Below are 26,620 nucleotides of genomic sequence, written 5' to 3'. Positions count from 1 at the left end.
TAATAATAATAATTAACTACCTTATATAATCGCCATTGTATTCTCTAGGGCCTCTGCTTAAAAAAAACAAAACATATATAATGTTTGGGGGTTCTGAGTAATTTTCTAGCAAAAAAATATGATTTTTACATGTAGGAGAGGAGTGCCAGAATAGGCCCGGTATAGAATGGTTAACCACTTCCGGACCGGCGCACGACAATATACGTCGGCACAAGAGGAATATCGTTGTTATTACAGCAGCTAGCTACCATAACTCTGGTATCCTCTTCTTCAGTGAGCGGTCCGGTTTCAGTTAAAAATGGTCTCTGCGGCGGATTCGCCACGAGATCACTTTTAATCGGTGGCGGGAGAGGGCCCCCCCGCCATGCCACGCTCCGGTGCCCTCCGCCGTTTACCGGTGCCGCTGGCAGCGGTGGAGGCGATTGGGTCCTCTTCCCTGTTAGGTATGGAGCTGAGTGAGGGGAAGATGGCCCCCACCCAGCTCCATACCATTGCAGGGCGGAAGTGACGTCAAAACGTCACTTCTGTCCATAGCTCTTAAAGAAGAATTTTTTTTTTCAATTATTTATTTATTGCATTTTAGTGTATATATGAGGTGTGAGGTCTTTTTGACCCCAGATCTCACATTTAAGAGGTCCTGTCACGCTTTTTTTATATTACAATGGATATTTACATTCCTTGTATTAGAAATAAAAGTGACACTTTTTTTTTTAAAGAACAGTGTAAAAATAAAAAGTAAAATAAATAAGAAAAAAAAAAATTTTAACATGCCCTGTCCCGCCGAGCTCGCGCGCAGAAGCGAACACATACGTGAGTAGCGCCTGCATATGAAAACGATGTTCAAACTACACATGTGAGGTATCGCCGCTATCGTTAGAGCGAGAGCAATAATTCTAGCCCCAGACCTCCTCTGTAACTCAAAACATGCAACCTGTAGATTTTTTTAAACGTCGCCTATGGAGATTTTTAAGGGTAAAAGTTTGTCGCCATTCCACGAGCGGGCGCAATTTTGAAGTGTGACATGTTGGGTAACAATTTACATGATGTAACATTATCTTTCACAATATAAAAAAAAAATATTGGGCTAACTTTACTGTTGTCTTATTTTTTAATGCAAAAAAGTGTAATCTTTCCAAAAAAAGTGCGCTTGTAAGGCCGCTGCGCAAATACGGTGTGACAGAAAGTATTGCAAAGACCGCCATTTTATTCTCTAGGGTGTTAGACAAAAAAACAATTTATAATGTTTGGGGGTTCTAAGTAATTTTCTAGCATAAAAACCTGATTTTAACTTGTAAACACCAAATCTCAGAAAGAGGCTCGGTCCTTAAGTGCTTAAGCAAACCTGACCTCAGTTTGTACATTTGTTATATTTAGCAGAATTTCTATGTCATTGTGTTTTGATGTTAGGCAACACAGATGAGGTCACTGACAATGGCATATTGTTGAACTATAAAGTGTTGCTCAACACAAGGAACCACATGCTATGTAAATGATCTGTGGAGAGTAGGTGAAAAGTGTGTTGGGTTTTCTGTTGGATAGAGGAAGGGTTTGGGCTCGTTCAGACAATCATGTAAGAAAGCACATATGCATTGTCCTCAAAGCGCACAATGTGTTTTCTTGGTGTTGCGTTAAAATGTAGCTCAATGCAAGCCACATTTTGCATGCGTTTTGTTCTGATCATTTTTGTCAATTCCTGTCTCCATTTTGTGGGTCGCGTCTGTGTTTGTTGGAAATTTGGACATGTGACTTGAAAAATGCAATAATTAAAACCTTCATTACATTTTTATTGCGCTTTCAGTCTGTTTTCCACGTGTAACTGTTTTTCCAAGACGCAATGCACTGCCCTCTAATGCCCCGCACACACGGTCGGATTTTCCGATGGAAAATGTCCGATCGGAGCGTGTTGTCGGAAATTCCGACCGTGTGTGGGCTCCATCGGACATTTTCCATCGGATTTTCCGACACACAAAGTTGGAGAGCAGGAGATAAAATTTTCCGACAACAAAATCCGTTGTCGGAAATTCCGATCATGTGTACACAAATCTGACGGACAAAGTGCCACGCATGTTCAGAATAAATAAAGAGATGAAAGCTATTGGCCACTGCCCCATTTATAGTCCCGACGTACGTGTTTTACGTCACCGCGTTCAGAACGATCGGATTTTCCGGCAACTTTGTGTGACCGTGTGTATGCAAGACAAGTTTGAGCCAACATCCGTCGGAAAAAATCCATGGATTTTGTTGTCGGAATGTCCGATCGTGTGTACGCCCTATAAGGGCTCATTTACACCATTTTATGTCTAATACCGCACAGGATCACAGCACACTAGTTACCACTATAATCTAGACATGTGCACAGCCAAAAAATTCATTCATTTTAGTTTTTGTTTCATTAGTTTATTATTTTTTTCGTTTTTCGGGTCATTCGTTATGATCGCGATTCGTAAATGCGTTCATTCGTACATTCGTAAATTCGAACATTCGTTCATTCGTATATTCGTTCATTCGTACATTCGTTCATTCATACATTTTTACATTTGTACATTCGTAAATTCGTACATTCGTAAATTCGTAAAATCGTACATTTGTAAATTAGAAAATTCGGAAATTTGTAAATTCGAAGTTTGAAAATCCAAAATCCCGAAAATTCAAAAATCTGAAATAGTAACTAACTATTAAATTATAGGTATTGTAATTTCCTTTCAAATTTGACTGTCAGTGAACGTAACAAATACGAATTTATCCAAAGTTACGAATTATCCAAAACAAATGCTGCATCTAAACAAATTAATAATAAATAATAATAATAAAACGTTGTTATTATTATTATTGTTATTTATTATTATTAATTCATTACGTTCCATTCCGTTTTTTCGGATCATTCATAACTTTGGATAAATTTGTATGTGTTACGTTCACTAACAGCCAAATTTGAAAGGAAATTACAATACCTATAAATTAAAAGTTACTAGTAATTACTAATAGTTAAGTTATTATTAGTTAACTATTATTTCAGATTTCCGAATTTTCAAATTTACAAATTTATGAATTCACTAATTTACTAATGTACGAATGTATGAATGCCCGAATTTACGAATGTCCAATTTTATCAAATTTACAAATATTCGGAAAAAATTCGTTAAACGGGTTTTCATTAATTCTGGTATTCCCGAATTAACGAATTTGTCGAAATTCGTTAAAAAACGAATTCGGAACTAAACGAATTGCACATGCCTACTATAATCTATAAAGCTCTTCACACCAGTGCATCACTTTGAATTAGTGGTTCTCAACCACAGGGCCTTGGCCCACTGCCGAACCACAACCTCTTGAGACTCCAGCTAGCTACAGGTCCCCTAACCACCCAAAAATTCCACACAACCTCCTGTGGTGGTCCGCAGTACCAGTCAACCTTCCAAAGTTCCCCTAGGCCTCCTGAGAGCCCTCATCCCCAACAGTGCCTCCCAGTACCCCCTAGTTTGCTGCAGAGCCTCTAGCCCTCAATAGTGCCCTCAACCTCCAACAGTGTTCCACAGTGCCCCCTAGCCCCCACAGTCCACCCCAGCCTCCTGGAGAGACCTCCACCTTCCTTTAGAGACCCCACCCCCCAAACTTTCCACCAGCTCCCACTAAAAATCTCATCCCCCACAGGGCCACAAAATCTGCTGCGCAGTTTCCTAACCCCATCCAGACCTCTGTCCCCCACAGTGACCCCCAGCCTCATCCAGAGCCTTCCACATTTTCAATACATATGTTATATTCCCATACTTTTATTGTGTGAGCAGGGCTTTTTTTCAGCTGGAACTTGGTGGAACTCAGTTCCACCACCTCTGGCTCAGGCCCACTGCTCTCTGCTCACCACTATCAGACTTCTGTGTTTACAAGTGACAGCTTGTCTCCTAAAGGCTCCCACTGAGTGCTGGATGGGTAAAAGAGAGATGCAGGTGTTCAGAGTGAAGTGTGGGTGCCGACACCCCCACTGGATGATCTCCCTGCAAGTGAGAAAGACGGGGAGAACTACAGTGTGAGGGAGGGATGCAGCTGTGGAAGAAGGCTGAGCTCTGACCTCTATGTAGCTCACCCCTGAACTTTGCACTAGGTGCATGTAGGTAGTGTACCACTGAACTCAGCACGTAGTGCAAACCTGAACTCTGCGTGTACTCATGGTATTTAATGCTCTTTAAGACCCGCCCATTGTGACATTTGACCACACTCACTATTTGATGGAGGGTGTGTGTGTGCGGGAGAAGGGGATTTCGGGGTCGTGGGTGAGTTCCTGCACCTATTTTTAGAGAAAAAAAAGGCCTGTGTGTGAGTATAAACTTTTTTTTATTTCACTGTTGGTGCTTGGAAGGTTTTAGAAGAATTTCTGGTGTCAAGTGGAGAACTACTGCTTGTTGCATCTCTTATGCATTTTTATGTGCATTACATTATAGTCAATGTCTTCAAGTTGTAACTATGTATGAAATATACTGTAATACCCACCCCTGAAGGAGCTGCTTGATGTGTCGGGTCCTCTGTTTTTGTGCCCACACAGAAAAATGGCACCAAACTGAGTTGTGGCAAAGTAAGTAAGTAAGAAAAGGCTATACAGTAAAAAAATCAGCAAGGAAAGGTTATACCGGTATGGTTTACCATCAAAAGCTATAAGTCAGCAGTCAACAATCAAACAACAGAAAACAGTAGTATTGCAGTAGTTAACCTATATTGTTTACGGGCTGCCAATAGTGAACACTTAATTGCCCACCTCTTTCTTAAACCTACACAGGTTAATCTAACTAAGGAGAGGACCTATAGGTGGTTACCGCAGCAACAGTCAGCAAGAAGAAGTACACATGTAGTAAATGTTTTGCTGGCCAGCTCATTGGGGCCCAAATGTAGCACTTGAGATGGTGTCCCTCCAAGAATTTGTGCATGCAATGGTAAAGTATTCCTAGCTGGCAAATCTGTCCTTCTGCTAGTATTTGCAGTGAGTGGTTGGCCAGCAGTCACTCGTCAGTCCTGTGTAAGCAGAGGCTTTGTCCAAGTTTCTCTCTGGGGGTATCCTCAGAGTGTGGCTCTTTAACTGCTCAGCATGCTCATTACAGTCCAGGTCACAATCCAAAGCTTCAAAATAGTGTCCATTCTACCTTTATTGCTCTCAGATAGGGATCACCCGCTCACTATCCTTGCTACACTCAGGTTGGTCACAGTCTCAGCCCTGGTCTCCCTGCAGATGGAGAACCTTCTTCCTCTCTTAGCCTGGGAAAACTATTCCTTTCCCTCCCCTTTAATATCTTTCTCTTGGGTATGTTAGTTCCTAGCCAACCTATAGTGATAGTTTAGTCTCCTCAGCGAACTACAATGCCCACAATCCTCCACAATTTTTCTCAGAGTCTTGTAATCCTAGTCCCCCAGGTGCCCTCTAGTGGATGGAGGGCATAATTAACACTGACTGTAACAGTTCTACAGTAAGGCTCGGTTTACACAGGTGCAACCCGATTTGCAGCGCGACTTTGCAAGGCGATTTGAAGGCGACTTCAGCGCAACTTTGAACGACTTACAACGCGACTTCAAGTCACCTCCAGGACATGCGACTTTGCCTGTGGCCAATCAGAGCTAATCAGCTCTTACGACATAATTGTTCTTCCTGTTCTCTTCCTGGGTAAATTCTTTTCTTTTTCCTGTAAAGTCGCTTCACTATAAATGTGGATCCGACTTGGAGGCGACTTCCATTAAAATCTATGGGTACAAGTCACATAGAAGTCGCCTTGAAGTAGTACAGGAACCTTTTCTGAAGTCGGAGCGACTTCAGTAGTGTACATTAAGACGGCTCTCATTAACTATAATGGAATTTCTTATGTCCAGCAACTTGGCGACTTGAGGTCTGACAAGTTGGATCCCAAGTCGCTGTAGTGTGAACCGGCGCTAAGGGTCCATTTACACCAGCTGCTGTGTTGCAATGCAGCAGATGCTGTGTAGTCTGGCTGGACCAGCGCAGTGTTGATGCGCCAATACTGGCGCATTGCACTGTTCTCTTTTCTTTTTTATTTTAAACAAACTTTATCAAAATGTCATGCAGTGACTTTTCATAAAGTTCTATCAACTGGCTTGCGATGACCCATGCTGTGCTTGAACAAAGTACTTCATAGAATACATTTTTGTGCTTTTGCTGCCTTCTTGTAAAATCCTCCGTGAGGAGCTCCTGAACCTTTCCTTTTCCCTATCACTCCAAAGGCAGTGTATGGTAAATGCGGTCATCACACTGCTCAATGCACGCAAACAAAAGAGGGTGGCTACGCTCCTACATACAGTGGGACCATGTAGAACAGATGTAGCCACCCTCTAACAGGAAGTCTGATCACAGCAGCAAAAAAAAAAAAAAAGACATGGAGATTCAGAGGAGGCTGAGAGCAATAGAAGGTACTTTTCAGAATTTAGAATACGTGCTTGAATAGATTTTTTTTTCCAGAGTTTGGTGTCACTTTAAAAGGCAACTCTGAATCTGCTGGGGCTGCTGATATCACATCCAAGATTGCAAGATGGCGGCACCCAGCAGCAGTCCCAATGCTTTTGGATGTCTTCACAAGGGAGATATACATAACATTTCTAAGATACATTAAATGCACATAAAAATACCTTTTTTTTTTCGGTGCATACAAGTACCGATACTTTCGGTCAAGTACTCACCGACACCGAGTACCGATACTTTGTGGTGTGATTTGTGTTAATACAAAAAAATCTGGTGAAAATCGCACTGCAAAGAATCACATGCGATTTGAATAGTAATGCAGTGCGATTGCTGTCCGAATCGCATTCGATTTTCCCCACCAATCCTGTGTGTGTACAGAAAGGGATTAAAGCGCCATCTAGTGGGCAGTATAGGGCGGAAGGGATGTCAGCTTGGGGCGGACCGCCTCTACATCTCCTCCAGCCCTGTGAGCACCTCCAACTGCCCACTAGATGGCGCTTTAAAGGGGTTGTAAACCTTTGTGTTTTTTCACCTTAATGCATCCGGTCCCCCAGCCCCCCCCCCCCATTTTACTTACCTGAACCCTCGAACTTGACCCACAGGGACGCGCTGTCTCTCTGCCCAGGGTTCTCGGCTCTTGATTGGATAGATTGATAGCAGCACAGCCATTGGCTCCCGCTGTTGTCAATCAAATCCAATGATGCGAGCGCCGGGGGGCGGGGCCTAGTCCTGCATTCAGTCTCTATGGACGCAAATGTTGGACTCAGGAGCGTCCACTGGACGAACCGTTCTGATCAATCGCATTTCATTTGTCACAAGCAGATTCAATAATAGTGTTTTTTTTTATCATCATTTTTTCTATATAATTATCCGGACTCGGGAGTGCGCGGTTACAAGGTAACCCCCTCGGGGAAGCGCTTCTCCTAGGGGGTTATCAGATGTGGGGAGGAGCTGCGAAAGCCGCCAGGGGACCCCAGAAGAGCAGGTTTGGGGCCACTCTGTGCAAAATGAGCTGCACAGTGGAGGTAAGTATGATATGTTTGTTATTTTTTTTTTTTTTTGTTTTACCTTTACAATCACTTTAATATCTTTCTACACATATACACAGAGGAGCGGTGGGGGAAATCACTTGCATTTCAGAACAGGAATCACACAGTAATCCTGTTCAGATCGCATGTGATTCTTTGCAGTGCGATTTGTGCCCATTCATTTTGTATCACCGCAAAGATACTCGGTCAAATGCTAATAACCTTATGGGAAGATAGGCGTTGAAATGACTGGTCGGGGTCTCTTTAAGGATGGGTCTGCTGCAAAACAACCTCATTTTGATCTACTCATTTCACCATTATTGCCAGGAAAGTTCTAAATGTCCAATCCGTCTGCTGGCACTTCACCTTCTCCTTTTCCAGCCTGTGCAGCTTTCAGTTTGAGTAAGTCTCTTTTATTATTCTCCAGTCAATAGATGTTAAGTCATTTCTCTGGAGATCTAGCTGTAGCCCCGAGCAGCATGTAAATGTATACTCCTCTGTGCACGGGGGACTGCCTCGTCTTGGGTCACTGTCAAAACAGATTGCAGAGTACAGCGCTGAAACACAGATGGACTCCCAGCTCGCATCCTGCTGAACTCGCTCTTACATGGACGGTGAACAGCAAATATTACCGCACACCACCAAATATACACAATTACTCCCCCCCCTCCTTTTAAATCGCTGTGGTCGATTGTTAACGCACACAGCTGGATGTGAAACACTGGCTCACCTTTGCCTCTCAAAAAAATGAAAACATTGTAGACCTATCACTTTCTCTGATGCCTTTAGACATATGCATAGGTGTGCGCACAGGGTGTGCTTGGGCACACCCTAATCACCCTGTGTGGCACAGATTCCCCCCAGTTTAAACCTCCGATATTTAACCAAAGCCCCCTATTGGAGATTCTAAAAAAATTGTAAAAAACAATAATAAAATTGTAAAAAATAATAAAATAATAAAAACTACTGACAACAATCTCTGCCCTACTGACACTGTCTACTGCTCTACTGACACTGTCTACTGCCTTACTGACACTGTCTACTGCCCTACTGACATTGTCTACTGCCCTACTAACACTGTTTACTGCCCTACTAACACTGTTTACTGCCCTACTGACACTGTCTACTGCCCTACTGACACTGTCTACTGCCCTACTGACATTGTCTACTGCTCTACTGACACCGTCTACTGCCCTACTGACACCGTCTACTGCCCTACTGACATTGTCTACTGCCCTACTGACACCGTCTACTGCCCTACTGACACTGTCTACTGCCTTACTGACACTGTCTACTGCCTTACTGACACCGTCTACTGCCCTACTGACACCGTCTACTGCTCTACTGACACTGTCTACTGCCCTACTGACACCGTCTACTGCCCTACTGACACTGTCTACTGCCTTACTGACACTGTCTACTGCCTTACTGACACTGTCTACTGCCCTACTGACATTGTCTACTGTTCTACTGACACTGTCTACTGCCTTACTGACACTGTCTACTGCCCTACTGACACTGTCTACTGCCCTACTAACACTGTTTACTGCCCTACTGACACTGTCTACTGCCCTACTGACACTGTCTACTGCCCTACTGACATTGTCTACTGCTCTACTGACACTGTCTACTGCCTTACTGACACTGTCTACTGCCCTACTGACACTGTCTACTGCCCTACTAACACTGTTTACTGCCCTACTGACACTGTCTACTGCCCTACTGACACTGTCTACTGCCCTACTGACATTGTCTACTGCCCTACTGACACCGTCTACTGCCCTACTGACACTGTCTACTGCCTTACTGACACTGTCTACTGCCTTACTGACACCGTCTACTGCCCTACTGACACTGTCTACTGCTCTACTGACACTGTCTACTGCCCTACTGACACCGTCTACTGCCCTACTGACACTGTCTACTGCCTTACTGACACTGTCTACTGCCTTACTGACACTGTCTACTGCCTTACTGACACTGTCTACTGCCCTACTGACATTGTCTACTGTTCTACTGACACTGTCTACTGCCTTACTGACACTGTCTACTGCCCTACTGACACTGTCTACTGCCCTACTAACACTGTTTACTGCCCTACTGACACTGTCTACTGCCCTACTAACACTGTTTACTGCCCTACTGACACTGTCTACTGCCCTACTGACACTGTTTACTGCCCTACTGACACTGTCTACTGCCCTACTGACATTGTCTACTGCTCTACTGACACTGTCTACTGCCTTACTGACACTGTCTACTGCCCTACTGACACTGTCTACTGCCCTACTAACACTGTTTACTGCCCTACTGACACTGTCTACTGCCCTACTGACACTGTCTACTGCCCTACTGACATTGTCTACTGCTCTACTGACACCGTCTACTGCCCTACTGACACTGTCTTCTGCCCTACTGACATTGTCTACTGCCTTACTGACACTGTCTACTGCCCTACTGACACCGTCAGTAGTCAGTATAGATACACATGCTTGAGCATCATGGGAAATGTAGTTTCAAAACATCTGGGGTGCCAAGGTTCACCATCACTGCCCTAATGCAAAAGGCTGTGCACACCTATGGACATTTGCTAAATTAGCACAATACATTATTCTTGTGTATGTTAAACGACATATAGGCTTTGGTTCAGTGGACAAGTGTAATGTAGAAAGAAAAAATAAAACATACCTATAACTTGCAGTTAGGCCCCATGAACACCTGGGTGCTGATTAGGTGAGGGCGGAAGGCACAGATGCACCATCCAGCCCCACCACTAGCAGCCTGGTATACACTAAGAGAAGCTGAAAGCTCCTGTGGTTGGACGGGGCAGAACAGTGCACTGAGCAGTACAGACATTGAGGGCACATGCCCCTTTTGCTAATTAGGAGCAGTAGCTCTTCTTTACTTTTAGATAAGTGGCGCAAGCTTGTGCACTCTTTGTTAATTTCCCCCCATAAGGCTGATGGGCACTGATGGGCTGCACTGATAGGCACAGATAAGGCGGCACTGATAGGCACTAATAAGACGGCACTGATGGGCCCCGATGAGTGGCACTGATGGGCCCTGATGGGTGGCACTGATAAGTGGCACTGATGGATGTCACTGATGGACACTGATAGGTGGCACTGATGGGCACTGGTAGGTTGCACTGATGGGCACTGGTAGGTGGTATTGATAGGCAGCACTGGTGATGAGGCACTGATCGGTGACATTTTATAGGTGGCACTGTGGGCACTGATAGGTGACACTATGGTCAATTATGGGTGACATTGTGGGCACTGATGGGTGGTACTGTGGGTACCGGTAGGTGGCGCTGGTGGGCACTGGTAGGTGGCGCTGGTGGGCACTGGTAAGTGGCACAGAAGTCTCTGCAGAGGCTCTCCACGGTCGGGACTAATGTCCCTCTCACAGCCGCCAGTGATCGGCTACCAGCGCGAGGAGAAAAAATAGCCGATTACCGGCTCATTGGCTGACAGCTGACCACGTGGTAAGGTGTCGGGACCGACCCCTTACTCCGATCTGTGATCAGCTGAGTCTCATAAACTTGCTGATCACAGAGCACGCCACGCGCGCCCTGCAGGGGGCGCGCAGGCCGCTCGAGCACGGGAGGACGTCTATGGTCGCCCCCCCCCCCCCCGTCTCTTGGCTATAGCGCGGACGGGAGGTGGTTAAAATGCAAATCAATTTTTAGCTTTTTTGAAATGCGTTTTTTTGGATATTTTTGATGTTTCTGTCTCTCACTGTTAAAATAACCCGACCATAAAAACGATAGATCATTTCTTTGTCAGTGGGCAAACGTACAAACTCAGCAGGAGGTCAAATACTTTTTCCCCTCACTGTAAGCGCAGAGTATAAGAGGGTTAAAGCCCTTCTTCTTCTTCGCTAATTCCCCCCATTCAACTCTGTTCACAAAGCTAAACACATCAGGATAAGTATACTTAATTCAAAAAGTGACAGTTATTTTCGGCTAAGAGCCTTATCCTTGTGTTAAAGCTTTGTGAATTGAGTCTATTGCATTTACGTTACATCCTCAGTGTTATGTTATGGGACTTTGTCATTCGCATGTAATAAACCAGAAGGCAAGGAATAACACACATTTTATTGGTCTTGTGTCTCTCGGTAAATCAAATATCCAAAGACCAGTTTTATATTGTTTTTTGGGACAGCAATATGAAATTTCCTTTCTTTCATCTTGTCTGTCGTTCGACCAGAATTAGAACTTCCAGCATTGGGGGGTGGGGGGCTTGGATTGAGACTTTAGTTTCTTGCTCTGAATTAGCAATAATGAAGTCTCTTCTGGGATTAAGCCTGATGTTTCTTGAACACATTTTCTTGTGGCTGCGGCGGAGGTTTAGGAAGATGCCGAGAAAAAGGATATTCCACCTTAAAGGGCGCACACTAATATTAGGGAACAGAGTATTCCCGGAGGAAGATTGCAGGTCTGATTGCTGCAGCTAGAGGGAGCCAGAGGTAAGCAGGGGAGGACTACCCACCAAATCCAACACAATCATATAAAAAAAAGAATGATAGTGACAAAATAAAGTTTCATGAAGGCAAACAAAAGAAATGAAAATAAAAAATGTAAAATTTGATATATAAAAAAAGTGATATTCAATGCACAGCCCACCTTGTGTTGTTTGGATTAAATCAAATATAACACTCCATCCAGAAAACAAAATTCAGTTCAAGTTACACTCATATTTATGAGAAATGGACACATTTTAATTCTATATTGAGGCCCCATTCACACCTTGGTGTTCTGGGAAGAAACGCATGTTTCCGTGTACGTTCTTGGAAACGTGTGAAAAATGCACCAAATGGGAACATTGCACTTGCGGTACAATTATTATTATGCCCCAAACGTTGGTAGCACTCACGCGTTTTGTTGCACATTTGATCCCTCGTTTTAATCCCTCCACCGTCAGCAAAAGTGGGCATAGTTCCTGCCACTGACACTGACAATGGGGCACTAGTCCTTGCACTGACACCAACAATGGGAAAACTATTCCCATTGTTGGGCACTATTCCTCCCAATGACAGCAATGATGGGGCACTATTCCTCCCACTGATACCAGTAATGGGGCACTATTCCTCCCACTGATACCAATGATGGGCCACTATTCCTCCCATTGACACCAATGATGGGGCACAATTCCTCCCAATGACACCAATGATGGGGCACTATTCCTCCCACTGATACCAATGATGGGGCACTATTCCTCCCAATGACACCAATGATGGGGCACCATTCCTACCAATGATGGGGCACTTTTCCTCCCATTGACACCAATGATGGGGCACTATTCCTCCCACTGATACCAATGATGGGGTATTGGTAGAATGGTCAAACATTTCCATAGACACACTCCTAAACCTCGTGGACAGCCTTCCTAGAAGAGTTGAAGCTGTTATAGCTGCAAAGGGTGGACCTTTGCATATTTTTGCATATTCAACTCAATATTGAACCTTTCGGACTAAGACTGGGATGCCATTAAAGTTCATGTGTGTGTAAATGCAGGTGTCCCAATACTTTTGACAATAGCGTGTACGTGATGAAAATGAAAAGGTTTCACTTAAAAATGTAATTAGCATGCTGATGAGGTGGGGGAACCAGAGAAGGCAACATAAAGGTGGATTAACTTGTGCTTTAATACAATAGCATGATTGTGCTTGAAAAATTACCAAAGTTCGGGCATTGTGGCCACTCAAACTCTTCTTAAACATCAATAAAAGGCTCCGATACCGTTTGTCATCAACAAAGGCTTCATTCACTGTGACCTAGGAAATGTGTGTGTGCTGCTCAGGCTCGGTGGTAAAGGGGTATGTAATCAATGCTTCCACAGCCGATGCTAGAGTGCTGACAGGGGATGGAACCCATCCTGGTTCCTATAAGGCTTCAGAGAACAATAGGGTGGCCCCTAAAAGTCGCACATCTAGGTGTCCTAGGTGTCAACACGTTTCACTCCTCCCCCCATGACTAAGCTCCGGGGGCGAAATGAAACATGTTGGGGGCATGGCCTGGTTGGAGTCCAGGCTTAGGTTGTCACTCTACTCACCACATCAGGACACCTAGATGTGCAACTTTTAGGGGCCACCCCATTGTTGGGTGTTGAGCACCTTTTGTGTTCAGGCCGTGATTGTAATTGTGCCCGCATCCCCCTCAAGCTGCGCACAGGCAGCCTGTAGAGGTGGATGGAGATGCAGAGGCTGCATGGACACAAAATTTGACATGAGTGCAGAAGGCAGGCAGGCATTGCATCTGTATCCACTTCTATAATATAATAGGGGCAAAAGGGCTGGCAGATGGAACCATACCATGCAGAAGAAGGCAAGGCGTCCGATGTTAAATATTCTTTGGCCATGGTAGCTATGCAAGAGAGAGAAGATCCGAGTCTCAATTCACCAGACAGGTAAGTATTACAATTCTTCTGTTATAGGGAACATGACTAGGTCACAACAGATGTCATCAACCACTCACTTAAAGGACTGCTATACACACCCATCAAAATTATCAAACACCAATTTTGTGTAAAATTTGGCCATAATGGCTATTTATTAACAAAACAGCCAAAATATAAAACATTCCTTAAAACAGAAACAATAATGATAATAACAATAACAATGACATAAAGTTTGCCGATCTTTGGAGACACAAAAGAACCAACATCAGCTTTGTATCTGTGTGACCACATAAAGGTCCCTAGGTGCACCTCACCAGCTTGGGGACAATCCCAACTCTCTGCAGAAACCAACTTCCAAGTTAACTCACCATTAACTGGGATTCAACAGATTCACCATATCTTAGATGTGTCCCTAATATGAGCTCTCACACAAAATTTTTGAACACCTCCAAAGATCCCCAACTGCCTGGTCACTACGACCACCGATAGAACTGATTCAAATGCAAGGCAGGAGGGTAGGAAGTTTCTTCCTCATTTGTTGCTTCCAACTGTTTGAAGACTTTTCCAATCACTCCTTGTACCATAGCTCCCAACTGTCCCTGACTTTGAGGGACTATCCGTCTTTCGGAACAAAGTCCCTCTGTCCCTTTTTCCTCCTCATTTGTCCCTCATTTTGGCCATTGGCGTGATCTATATACCGTCTTTCCCCGAAAGTAAGACATCCCCCGAAAATAAGACCTACTTCCAGTTTTGCCTCTCGCTGTAATATAAGGCCTCCCTGATAATAAGGCCACCCCGGAATATAAGGCCCCCGAAGCCACCGTAAAGCACCTGACTCCTCTGGACCGTAGCGGCGGGCGCCACCGCGCAGCTCACTGATTGGCCGCAGGTCTCTTTAAATCAGAGAGCCCACGGCACCACCAGGACAAGCTGCCGCCTTCTGCCGCCTGCTGCTTGCTCTGCCCTGATGGAATCTGGCTGACTCACAATTAGACAGTGAGCGAGTCGCGCGGGGCAGGAGTTGGGCACATTGTGTGGAATCTACCTGGCACAGACACACAGGGGTGACTGAGGTGGGGGGCGGGGAATGTCTGATAAAGGGGGTGGGATGTCTGGTAAAGGGGGGGGGGGTGTCTGGTGAAGGTAGGAGGGGGAAGAGACTAAATAATCCACTGTCCACTGGCACAGGGGTGGGGGGGAGTATCAGTATCAGTAAATGTACCCTAGATTGTTGTACATGGAAATAATGGTAGTAACAAGAAATTCTTGATATCGTAGGATTCACAGTTTGTCTGGTTATGCTGGTTTGTGATGACAACTACTACCGTACCGTATACAAGTAATACATTTCCTTTTTTTTTTGTTCAACAATAAATGTGTACCATATTCTTCTTCATGGAAAATAAGACCTAGCGCATCTTTGAGAGCAAAAATTAATATAAGACACTGTCTTATTTTCGGGGAAACAGGGTAGTTGTATATAAAATGCATTCAAAGTATTTCCCAGTGCTAAACCTTTCATCCAAATTCTAAATTGCTGAATATGTCAATTTCAAAACCTAGTATAATGATATAGTAGTGGTAAAAAAATGCACTTGTGGGTTTAACTAATCATTTTTAGGGGGTCTCTCGTTCCCATCTCAAAAAGTTGGGAGGTGTGCATCTTCACCCCCCACAGCCCCTCCTCTATCTTCAAACTAGCCTATCCTGGTAACTAACCTCACATCTCCTGATCTTTGAAGTGAATCATATATCTCCTTCATTCCCCACTCTCCCTAGTCATGTTTGCCCTTTGCCTTTTTTTTGCTTTAGGCCTTTTATAAGAAGTGTTACTGATTGTATCAAGCAGTTGTTTCTGGTTGTTATGTTCTGACAATCACCAAGTCCAAAAATGTTGGTTGGGTGGTCGGAAATTATCAAAGGACCATCCATTGACTTCTGTTGGGAAGCCATTTTTGCTTTGATGACCTGATGTCTTCTCATCTCCTGCTTACACATCAGATATGTTACCATGAACTTTGTGGTTTCCTTTTCAGAGACACACACAGCCGGAAGAAGCAAAGAAGAAGACTGGGGCCAGTTTATGAACATCTGTGATGGGATTAACTCTACGGTTGATGGGTGAGTGCACAGTAATGTGGACAGGAGGAAAAGAAGAGAAGGTGTGTGCTTGCCACAATTACCAATTACATTTTAGCTGTCATTTTTGTATGTGCTTGGGTACCAATGGTGGAGCACTGTCCCCCCCACTGGCACCAATTATGGGGCACTATTCTTCTGATTATTACCAATGATGGGGCACTATTCCTTCCACTGACACCAATGATGGGGCACTATTCTTCCCACGAACACCAATGATGAGGTGTTAGGTCCCGTTGATACCAACCCACTATTCTCCACATTCACAACAATGTTGGGGCACTGTTCCTCCCACAGATACCAATGATGGGGCACTATTCCTCCCATTGATACCAATCATGGGGCACTATTCCTTCCACTAACACCAGTGATGGGGCACTATTCCTCCCACTGATGCCAACGATGGAGCACTATTACTCCCCCTAATACCAATGATGGGGCATTGTTTACTCCCACTGATGCCAAGACATTCCACTGGCCACAGTACGGCCCCTTTAAAAAAAAGCCTAAAGGACAGTACACTGGCCCTTTGTTTAGTAAGTTTGTAGACACCAGTTATAGACTATTATGGATGTTTTTTTACCTTTAAAAAGACTCTCAAAGCACCCTGGTACTTATTAAATAAATACCTATACATAGAAACCAGATGTCAGGCTCAGGTCTCCTGGCTTCAAAAAGAGAGGACGCGGTGTTGCAAGCTGGGCTAAGCTAAGTGTCTTACGCTCCTGCTGGCAAATGGCTCTGAACCCAAATGGTGCGGTCTCCCTGAAGACAAGAACCAGTGGATGCATCTCCTAGAACTCCCACAGCGCCAATAGTTTGGCTTTTCCCCTTTTTCCACTTATGTGAAAAACGCTCCAGTTCCATGCAATCAAAGAAACAGGATACATAGTCCTCTCTGCTTTAAAATTTATTGTAGAAAACCCCACTAAAAAAGACACTTGCAGGATCATAAAATCAACCTCGCATTTGTACAATACAGAGGGGAGGAGCCGAGCCCATGACGTTGCGCAGCTACGGTGGTAAGCGAGGGGGCGCTTTTTGTATTGTACAAATGCGAGGTTGATTTTATGATCCTGTAGGTGTCTTTTTTAGTGGGGTTTTACAATAAATTTTAAAGCAGAGAGCACTATGTATCCTGTTTCTTTGATTGCATGAAACTGGAACGTTTTTTCACAGAAGTGGAGGAAAATCTAAGGAGCAGAGCTCTATGTAGGAGAAAGTGGCTCTGTATTCATTGAGAAATACGGGAGTAGGTTGAAGCAGAGAAGGGCCGATGGTGAACTGCTAATCGACAGAGAGTCCATAGAGGAGTGGGAGTAAAGATTTCTTTCTGAGTCGATCTGATTCATTCTTGAGGTGAGCGGGTATAATGGCTGGTAGAAGGTGCACAATCAAGCATTGTCTATAAGAGAAGCACAGTGGTGAATGATACAAAGGAAAGTTCACAGCACTCAAGAAGTCACATATATTTATTCACAACAGAACTTTATTTAACGGGAGATTATGATGATTGTAATATTTGTAATTTTTTTTGCACGATTCTGTTAAGATTAGAGTCGCTACGTTATTAGTGCTGCACTTTGTATATTTATATAGGGATCTGTAGTTCAGAAAATCAGTTGTTCCGTTACACAATGGTTGTTTTGGACTACACCTCCCAAAGCTCTCAGTGCTCTGCATAGAAGTGTATGGGCCTGCTTAGCTTTGGCTCTCCCCCTGCTGGTCGGAGGAGAATAATGCAGTATAACTTCAGTGTCTTAGTATAGGGAGAACAAATTAAAGGCAATATCTCTTTCTGCATATTTTTGTAGTCCAGACCTGGCTACAGGTATATTTAACAGACCAAAGGGGAGTAAATAAGAGAAAAATATTGTTGGAATTTATATACACTTTAAGGGTAATATAAACACTATGAGTTGATAAAAAGTACAATACATTTTATACAGGTCTAATATATCAGATCTACAATAAAAATTGTGCAGGAAAGGGGGACAGAGGGATAGGGGCCTAATGAAAGACATTTTCAAAGCTGTGAGCCTTCTAAATGTCAATCACTCTGAGAAGGAGCAGGGCTCAGATAGCCATCTGGAATACATAAAGGCACAGCTATACATGGGAGAATATGGTTGTTATTTCTTTTATAAATATTTTACACTCCATCCGATGAGACATTGCACAAAACAAGTTCATCTCTAACTGCCTCCTAAAACTATAATACCGGGGGGAATAGTCCTGGGTAAATACAGAAATTACGATACATGAAAAAAAAAAAATAGGAATCTAGGGGGAAATCACAGACCAAAACGTCCAGGAGCGATTCTTCTCTTTCAAAAGCTGAACTTCAGCCTTCCCTTCAGTCTTGCACGGTTGTACAAGCTCCCTTCTTGTATTGAACTGGCTTACTCTGATTACACTGCGCACTGTGAGCTTCTCGAAATGTGCAGAGGCAACCTTATTTTTAGACTGGAAGATGTCCAGCATCATCTAGCCTGACTGTCCCTGGCCCACCTCTTTCATTCATTGGATTTCAGTTCTTTCAATCATGGAGGCTCAGCTTCACATGAGGGTATTACCTTTGGGTGGCCTCCATGTAACTGCTGCCTGCCTATGAACACCCACTCCTCCCGACCGACATTAACCCATCAAGGCATTTTGATATTTGCATAACTCCTGAACGCCTGCCAACCTTGTATTGATATTTGTGCCCCCGACAAGGAGATTCACCCTCTCTATATGTCTTGTTTTCTGTTATCACCAAAAGTTAAAGTGAAGAAAATCCCAAATTTTGGCTTGTCACTAGTACAGGAATAGAAGGGGAAATCTTCCAATTAGGACACTAGGTCCGATGACCCTTGTAACATCCATGGATTCCCTTTACTTTGGATGGATTTCTTCTCACTTTCTGTTTTGGCTTTGGGACAAGAAGTGAAGGCAACGGTTTAGCACCCCCTCCCCGGCCACCCACCCAAATCCTAACATTACAGCCTGACAGGTCATGCCATGCTTTGCCATGACATACACTTTAATAAAACATAATCTCTCTCTTTCCAGGCCAAAAGATGCAGTTAAAGCTTTCAAGAAAAGAATTGCCAAGAACTACAACCAGAAGGAAGTAAATCTATGTCTTTCTGTAAGTAAATAAGATCTGCCCAACAGAGTTCCCAGTTTTCACCAAACTTCTGCTGCCACTGCAGTCAAATGATGGCATCACAACCGAACCTCCATTCTCTTCATATAGTATAAGACTAAGATTACTCTGAAATCAACACTTTTGTTATGACCCCCACAAAGACCATATGGGTTCATGAAAACTAGAGGCAGGAGGGTGAATCACTTCAATGCCTTCTATCCAAAAATAAAGTATTAGATTTGGTGGGGTAGATGTTTACATCAGAAGGACAAAAACAATTTAAAGTTTTTACAAATGCTACATTTTATATAAAACAATGTGTATACAGTATATATCTGAGGTGTGTCTAAAAAGTTTGGTGAATGGTATCAGAAAACAAACTAAACAGAAGAGAATTACCTTTATTGGCCTTCAAAATAATCACCATCCTTCACAACACACTTTTGGCAACGTTCACGAAGCTTCTGGAAACTGTCAGCAAAGGTCTCTTTAGGAACCTATCGCAGAACTGCTGTCACACATTTTTGGATTGCCGCCACATCCACAAAACGTGCGCCTTTCATGGTGCTCTTCAGGTGGCGAAACAGAAAGAAGTCCGCAGCCTCCAGATCAGGGGAGTACAGTGGATGATCGAGAACAGGTCAAGAATTGACGTGGATGTGAATGTTCTACTGTCCAGTCCTGTGCAACTCTGGCCGAACATGATGGATGCGTCTTAGCGAAAGTCTTAAAACTTCCTTCATGGTTTGACCCACAGGAACAAATTCCTTATGGATGATGCCATCATTGTCGAAGAAGGCGATCAACATTGTCTTGACCTTGACACCATTCCATCGATTGCCACTTGGATTCCGCATTGAACTGGTAGCACCAGGTCTCATTACCCTGTGATGATAGTTCACAGAAAGGATGGATCCTGGTCACACATGGTAATGAAATCTCACAGCTTCTGTCCCAACATTTCATGCCACTCCATTGCCATTTTCACTAATTTGTAGCAAAACTTGATGTTCACTCGTTGCTCCATTGCACTGTGACCCCACCTCTCACACTGACTACGTTCGACTACCCGCAATGGGTTTACCCGGAAGGTCACGTGTGCTTCACGCTAGGTTGCACTTCTCGAGGTGTCTCTGGATAGCCATGTGCATGTGCATGAACCTGGTTCATGTTGCCGCTGAGATATCGGACCATTCATCAAATTTTTTAGACACACTTCATACAGTATGTTTAGTGCAGTGGAGGGGAAAGATATAAAGCTACACAGAGATAGTCCTGGCACCAGAGAAAACAAGACACTGGATCGTCACCTAATCCAGCCAAAACATATCTACTGTTTGTGTTGCTGAGGTTCTAAAAGACCCAGGGTATCCTTGGGCACCTAGGATTCAATTTGGTGTGTTCAAAAGAAAAGAAATCAGCTATTAAATGCAAACTGCTATAATTTACCTACCCAACAAAATTCTACAGAACGGTTGGGAAAATTGAGGTTTCTAATGGAGATTAGAATAGATGCACCTGATCCAAGAAAAAAAAAACACCCCACAACCAAAGTTCAGCAAAGATCAAAGTATTTGTCTGCAGGGTCATTCTTGGGATGGTGGCAACAATTACTGTAAACAAGACCCAGGGCATGTGTTTTGGGTGTCAGGTTATAGCAAAGACCCTGTTGTCTATGCCCCATGGAGTTCACATATCATAGCAGGATTTATAGAAATGAAGTTAGATCCTGTGAATTGCATTTGCCATGTATTAACACTGATTCAAAAAACATCCCACAACCAAAGTTCAGCAAAGATTAAAGTATTTGTCTGTAGAATTATTCTTGGGGTGGTAGTAACAATTACTGTAAAGAAGATCCAAGGCATTCAGTGGAAGACCCAGGGCATGTGTCTTGGGTGCCAGGTTATAGCAACTACCCTGTTGTCTATGCCCCATGGAGGTCACATATCATAGCAGGATTTATAGAAATGAAGTTTAGACCTTGAGAATTGTATTTGCCATGTATTAACACTGACGTGTAAGGAGAAGTAAAAGCAAAGAAGAATCAAATCACGGACCTCAGAACACCTTTGGACACTAGTCCGAAAGTAGTTTCACCTCTCTTTATTAAGGCTCTTCAAAAGTAGATATGTTGATTTACCTTTACAATTGTTTATTTGAGCCTGCTTTACGTAATACTGCTCTGTAATAGAGTTTTACACGTGGCAATACCCTGAATTCAGGTTGGCAGTAAGGCAATACTTTAAATCAGGTCATTCATTCCAAACCAGCATGTCGAAACACATATATCCTCCACAGTAACAGGCTGGATGTGTTACAAGTCTTTATGGGAAACAGGAAGAGTAAAGTATTTGAAAAACCACAACTGGGCTTAAAGGATGACTTTACATGTATAAGAAACTCCTCCAATTAACCCTCTGCAAGCCTCCTGAACTAACCTGCACTGGCCACCCCTGCAAGTGGATAAACCAGTTTTCATCTATATACGTTTTAGGTCGGCTTACTCTTTAAAACATTCAAAAGTTTTCATTAAGCTGTTTTCAAAAATATTATCTAGATATGCTATTTTTATTGTTTTCAAATTCTAATGTCATCTTTATTTATTTGCCCTCTAATGATTCAGCTGCTGGAGATGTGTATGCAGAACTGTAAACCAAATTTCCAGAATTTGGTGCTTCGAAAAGACTTCCTTAAGGATGTGTTGGTCAAACTGTTGAATCCAAAGTACAACTTACCCATCCAAATGCAAAACAGAATTCTCCGCTTCATCATGGTAAGCTGTCTGCAATTAGATTATTATTGGTTTTGTGTCTGAACGTTGACCTTTCAAGAATGGTTGTCTCTAAAAATTGTGGAACCAAATGCCATAATTATTTTGTATGTTGATGGTGTCAGGTAATGTATTATTCAAACCTTTAATCCTTGGGAAAACTATGACTAACCCCTGGTATCTGTACCATGATAACTGGGCATATTGCCTAATAGCATCCTCTTCCAAAAAAAAGGTCTCTGTGCTATGGTCCTCTTCAAAATGGCAGCTGGAGTTCACACTGATTAAAGTCCTCACTGATGGGACCTAATATTATTAGTTTGAACAAATGAGAAAGTACAATTACACGAGTCTCTCAAAGCCCAAAATCTCAGACAGTCAGGTCACATAACAAGCAGTCACTGAAAACTGTTGTGAAACTGGCATTGCCATTTGTCTAGATTTACAGGAGTCTCTAAACTTTCTAAACAATGTCTTTTTTACCTGTCTTTAAGGGGGACCATTCCCAATTACCACAAATGTAAGCAGCATTCTTCCCAGTGACTATCAAGCAATGTATATTGAACTGTAGATATAGTAATTACAAATAGGAGTTCTCTGAGCCTGGAAATTATTTCAAGGGTTTCTCCGGGTTAGAAAAGGTTAAGAAATGCTGGTTTAGAGCATAGATTATAACATTAGTACCACCAAGTTCATGGGGCACTCCACTGTCCAGCAGGCTCTGAGCACCGTTGGGTTGTACATGCATGAATGTCCACCCTGGCACACCCATGGATTGTTTTTGACCTAATAATTCTGTGCATTTTGAAGTTCTCTGGAAATTGTCTTGTTTGATTTCATAGCTTAACAAATAACACATTTTGCAATTCTTTCCCTCACTAGACGTGGTCCACTGGCTCACACGCAAACGTAGATCAGACTGAAGTCAAAGAATTATACTTAGAATTGATTAAGAAAGGGATTCAGTTTCCTTCCCTTGAGCCTACTGAGGATGAAATTAGACAGTCACAAAAGGTAAGAAGAGATGAAGATGAATTCCACTAGTTACATCTATAGTGAAGTGTATACGGGTATTTAGTGTTTCCTTTGACAGGAGAGACATTTAAAGCTACCATACAATTACACAGTCATAGCCCAAATGGTGCTCATGCTGAAAATAAAATTACCATTTAAAATTATATCTATTTTTTTTATTGTTAAAGAATTTGTAAATCCAACCTTTGTGTGATATCCCTGGTGTACGTGCCAGTCCCTCTGCTTTCCTATTAAAAACCGACCACACGAGGCATTAGAACACAACGTGGTCAGTTCTCTAGCTGTATAGTAAGTATACAGCTCTGTAAGTATACACAAATGTTTTGCCTTTTATTTCTAATTTAAACTGAATGGGTTGTTTTACAAGGTGGGGGTTCACATATACTTTAAAGTGGTTCTAAAGGCTGAAGGTATTTTACCTTTCTAAAAAAACCTTCGGGGGGCACACTCAATAACAGCCAGTGAGCCAATGAGGAGAGAGGGGGCGGAGCTGAGCCACGGCTCCATGTCTGAATAACCATGCAGAGCAGTGGCTCGGGAGCACGTCTGCTTGGGTGCCCCCATTGCTTTTTTTTTTGCTTTTATAATCACTTTAAATATTGCCTTTGATGATTCCCTTTGAGCCTCAGGTGCTTATAAAAAATGCATCAGCAGAGGAGTGTAGATCAGCGTTTCTCTTGTGGGGTGCCACAACACCCTGGTGTGCCATCTGGGTTCATCAGGGGTGCCATGCTGTATCCCAATGTGTGTTTCCATAGCGCAGGCTGATTGGCCGCCAGCATCATGGAAACACATGATCCCAATCCAGGATGGGTGGCATTCAGGAAAGCTGTAGCATTCAGAAAGGGATGGAAGTCTTCTTCTGTTTAGTCCACCTCCTGCCCACTGCCATAACCATGCTGTGGTGAAGATTGAAAGGCAGGACTCTACTGTGAAGGGTTGGGGGGGGTAGCATAGGACACTTGATATGAAAGGGGGAGGGGGAGCTGAGGACTCTGATGTGAAAGGAGGGGCAGGCAGATGACCGAGGTGGCATGGTTGTTGGCGCCAGGCAGGCTGGTCTGAGTATTTCAAAAACTGCTGATCTACTGGGATTTTCACACACAACCATCTGTAGGGTTTACAGAGAATGGTCCAAAAAAGAGAAAGTATCCAGTGAGCGGCAGTTGTGTGGAGGAAAATGCCTTGTTGGTGTCAGAGGTCAGAGGAGAATGGGCAGACTGGTTGGAGATGATAGAAAGGCAACTCAAAATACCACTCGTTACAACCAAAGTACGCAGAATACCATCTCTGAATGCACATCGAACCTTGAAGCAGATGGGCTACAGCAGTAGAAGACCACACCGGGTGCCACTCCTGTCAGCTAAGAACAGGAAACTGAGACTAAAATTCGCACAGGATCACCAAAATTGTACAAAAGAAGATTGGAAAAACGATCCCAATTCTGATGAGTCTTGATTTCAGCTGCAACATTCAGATGGTCGGGTCAGAATTTGGCGTAAAAAAACATGAAAGCATGGATCCATCCTGCCTTGTATCACCGGTTCAGGCTGGTGGTGGTGGTGTAATGGTGTGGGGGATATTTTCTTGGCACACTTTGGTCCCCTTAGTATCAACATCGTTTAAACACCACGTCCTACCTGAGTATTGTTGCTGACCATGTCCATCCCTTTATGACTACAGTGTCCCCATCTTCTGATGGTTCCTTCCAGCAGGATAATGCACCATGTCACAAAGCTCCAATCATCTCACCACTGGACAACGAGGTCACTGTACTCCAATGGCCTCCACAGACATCAGATCTAAATCCAATAGAGCACCTTTGGGATGTGGTGGAAGGGGAGAATTGCATCATGGATGTGCAGCCGACAAATCTGCAGCAACTGTGTGATGCCATCATGTCACTATGGACCAAAAGCTCTGAGGAACGTTCCCAACACCTTGTTGAATCTAAGCCACCAAGAATGAAGGCAGTTGAGACTGAAGGCAAAAGGGGGTCCAACCTGGTACTCTTAGGGGGAACCCAATAAAGTGGATATATTTCATCTGTGTACTAATGTGCCTGAAGTTTGGCTTTAAGCTCCTGAGGACTAACATTTTATTACTGGATTGTGCAAACACAACTGTCCGCCAAGTCTGCAGGCACCTTAAACTGAGTATTTTCTGGATGCTGAACTCTGTTTTTCCCATGAAGTGTATTTTATTCTCAGCATTCTTCTCACTTCAGAGGTTATCGAAAAGTTTCTTTGAATCCAGGCTCATTGAAGCACTTAATTATAGCTATGTACTCGGATGTAATTAGATCGTGTTTATCTTGTGTGCCCAGCTGCTTTGTTTATGTTATGTAATTCATCAGCATGTAAAGACATTGCAGTGCGCGCTCGCTCTCTTACTTCTCTATTCTGCCATTCATAAATGTGAATTATATTTTAGGCATCTAGTCAGTGTTAAAGGTATAGTCCACCCTTGGGACCATGTTTCATGTTCCGCCCATATTTATGGTGTAGCATGAAACATGGTCGCGTTTCCCAACCCCCATCCTCAAACCACCCCCAACTTACCTGAATCATGGGGTGCTTCTCCTTGCAATAGGTTGGTGTCTCCTCTCATACATCTGTGTTATCCATTCTCAGGGATATGTGAATGGGAGGACCACAAGTTCATCCTCCACTGCAGTAATGCAGTGGTTCTCAACCCTGTCCTCAAGTACCCCCAACAGGCCATGTTTTGGGAATTTCTCCTAGATAAAATAGCTTTCCAAAATACCAAGCCATTGACTCTGATTTAAAGCACCTGTGCAAGATAAAGGAAAACCTGCAAACATGGCCTGTTGGGGGTACTTGAGGATAAGTTTGAGAATAGTGGCGGCTGGTGCTCAAAATTTTTGGGGTGGCGCAAACAAACTGAAAAATTCTGGAAATAAAAACCCCATCAATCGCAGCCACTGTGCCCATCAATTGTCGCCACTGTACCATCAAACACAGTCATTGTGACATCAAACGCAGCCACTGTGCCCATCAAATTCAGCCATTGTGCCATCAAACGCAGCCACTGGCCCATCAAACACAGCCACTGTGCCATATAAAATGCTCCCACTGTGCCATCAAATGCTCCCACTGTGCCATCAAATGCTCCCACTGTGCCCCATCAAATGCTCCCACTGTGCCATCAAATGCTCCCACTGTGCCCCATCAAACGCAGCCACTGTGCCATATCAAATGCTGCCAGTGTGCCCCCCACCCGCCGTCTGCACTTACCCTGTCTTGGTGGGACAGCTCCTCGATGCTCCTCGATGTCTTCTCCCATCCTCTCTTCCCGTCCTCTGCTATGATTGGACGCCTGATAGGCATCCAATCACAGCGCCTATTGTTTCAGCCAATCAGGTGACGGGTAACAGATCCGAGCACCTGATTGGCAGAGAGGCGGTTTAGTGTTAGGAAAGCGAATATTCATTCGCTTTTCAAACGCAGATAAGTGACCTGCGAGCGCCGAGCATGGCCCTCACAGGTCACCTTTTTTGATGCCTATTAGAGCCTATGGCTCTAATCAGGTGCTTCAAAAACACGCCCCGCTCTAATTCAGGCGCCCGGAAATTCCGACCGTGTGTGGGCTCCATCACACATTTTCCATCGGAATTTCGGACACACAAAGTTTGAGAGC

The 26,620-nt window shown here is 43.7% G+C and overlaps 1 protein-coding gene across 1 annotated transcript in view; it reads left to right on the top strand.

Moving 5' to 3' along the window:
* TOM1L1 (target of myb1 like 1 membrane trafficking protein) overlaps nucleotides 1-26,620 on the top strand; it is a 137,079-nt gene that overhangs the window by 42,803 nt on the left and 67,656 nt on the right. Inside the window, exons 2-5 of the mRNA XM_073606686.1 lie at nucleotides 15,917-16,001; nucleotides 19,074-19,152; nucleotides 21,779-21,928; nucleotides 22,808-22,939. Of these exons, the coding sequence (XP_073462787.1) occupies nucleotides 15,917-16,001; nucleotides 19,074-19,152; nucleotides 21,779-21,928; nucleotides 22,808-22,939 (446 nt within the window). The remainder of the gene's footprint in view (nucleotides 1-15,916; nucleotides 16,002-19,073; nucleotides 19,153-21,778; nucleotides 21,929-22,807; nucleotides 22,940-26,620) is intronic.

This window comes from Aquarana catesbeiana, linkage group LG12 (genome assembly GCF_042186555.1).
Source record: "Aquarana catesbeiana isolate 2022-GZ linkage group LG12, ASM4218655v1, whole genome shotgun sequence".
NCBI lineage: Eukaryota > Metazoa > Chordata > Amphibia > Anura > Ranidae > Aquarana > Aquarana catesbeiana.
Note: the sequence above shows the minus strand (reverse complement) of the source record. Positions and strands in the feature narration are given on the sequence as shown.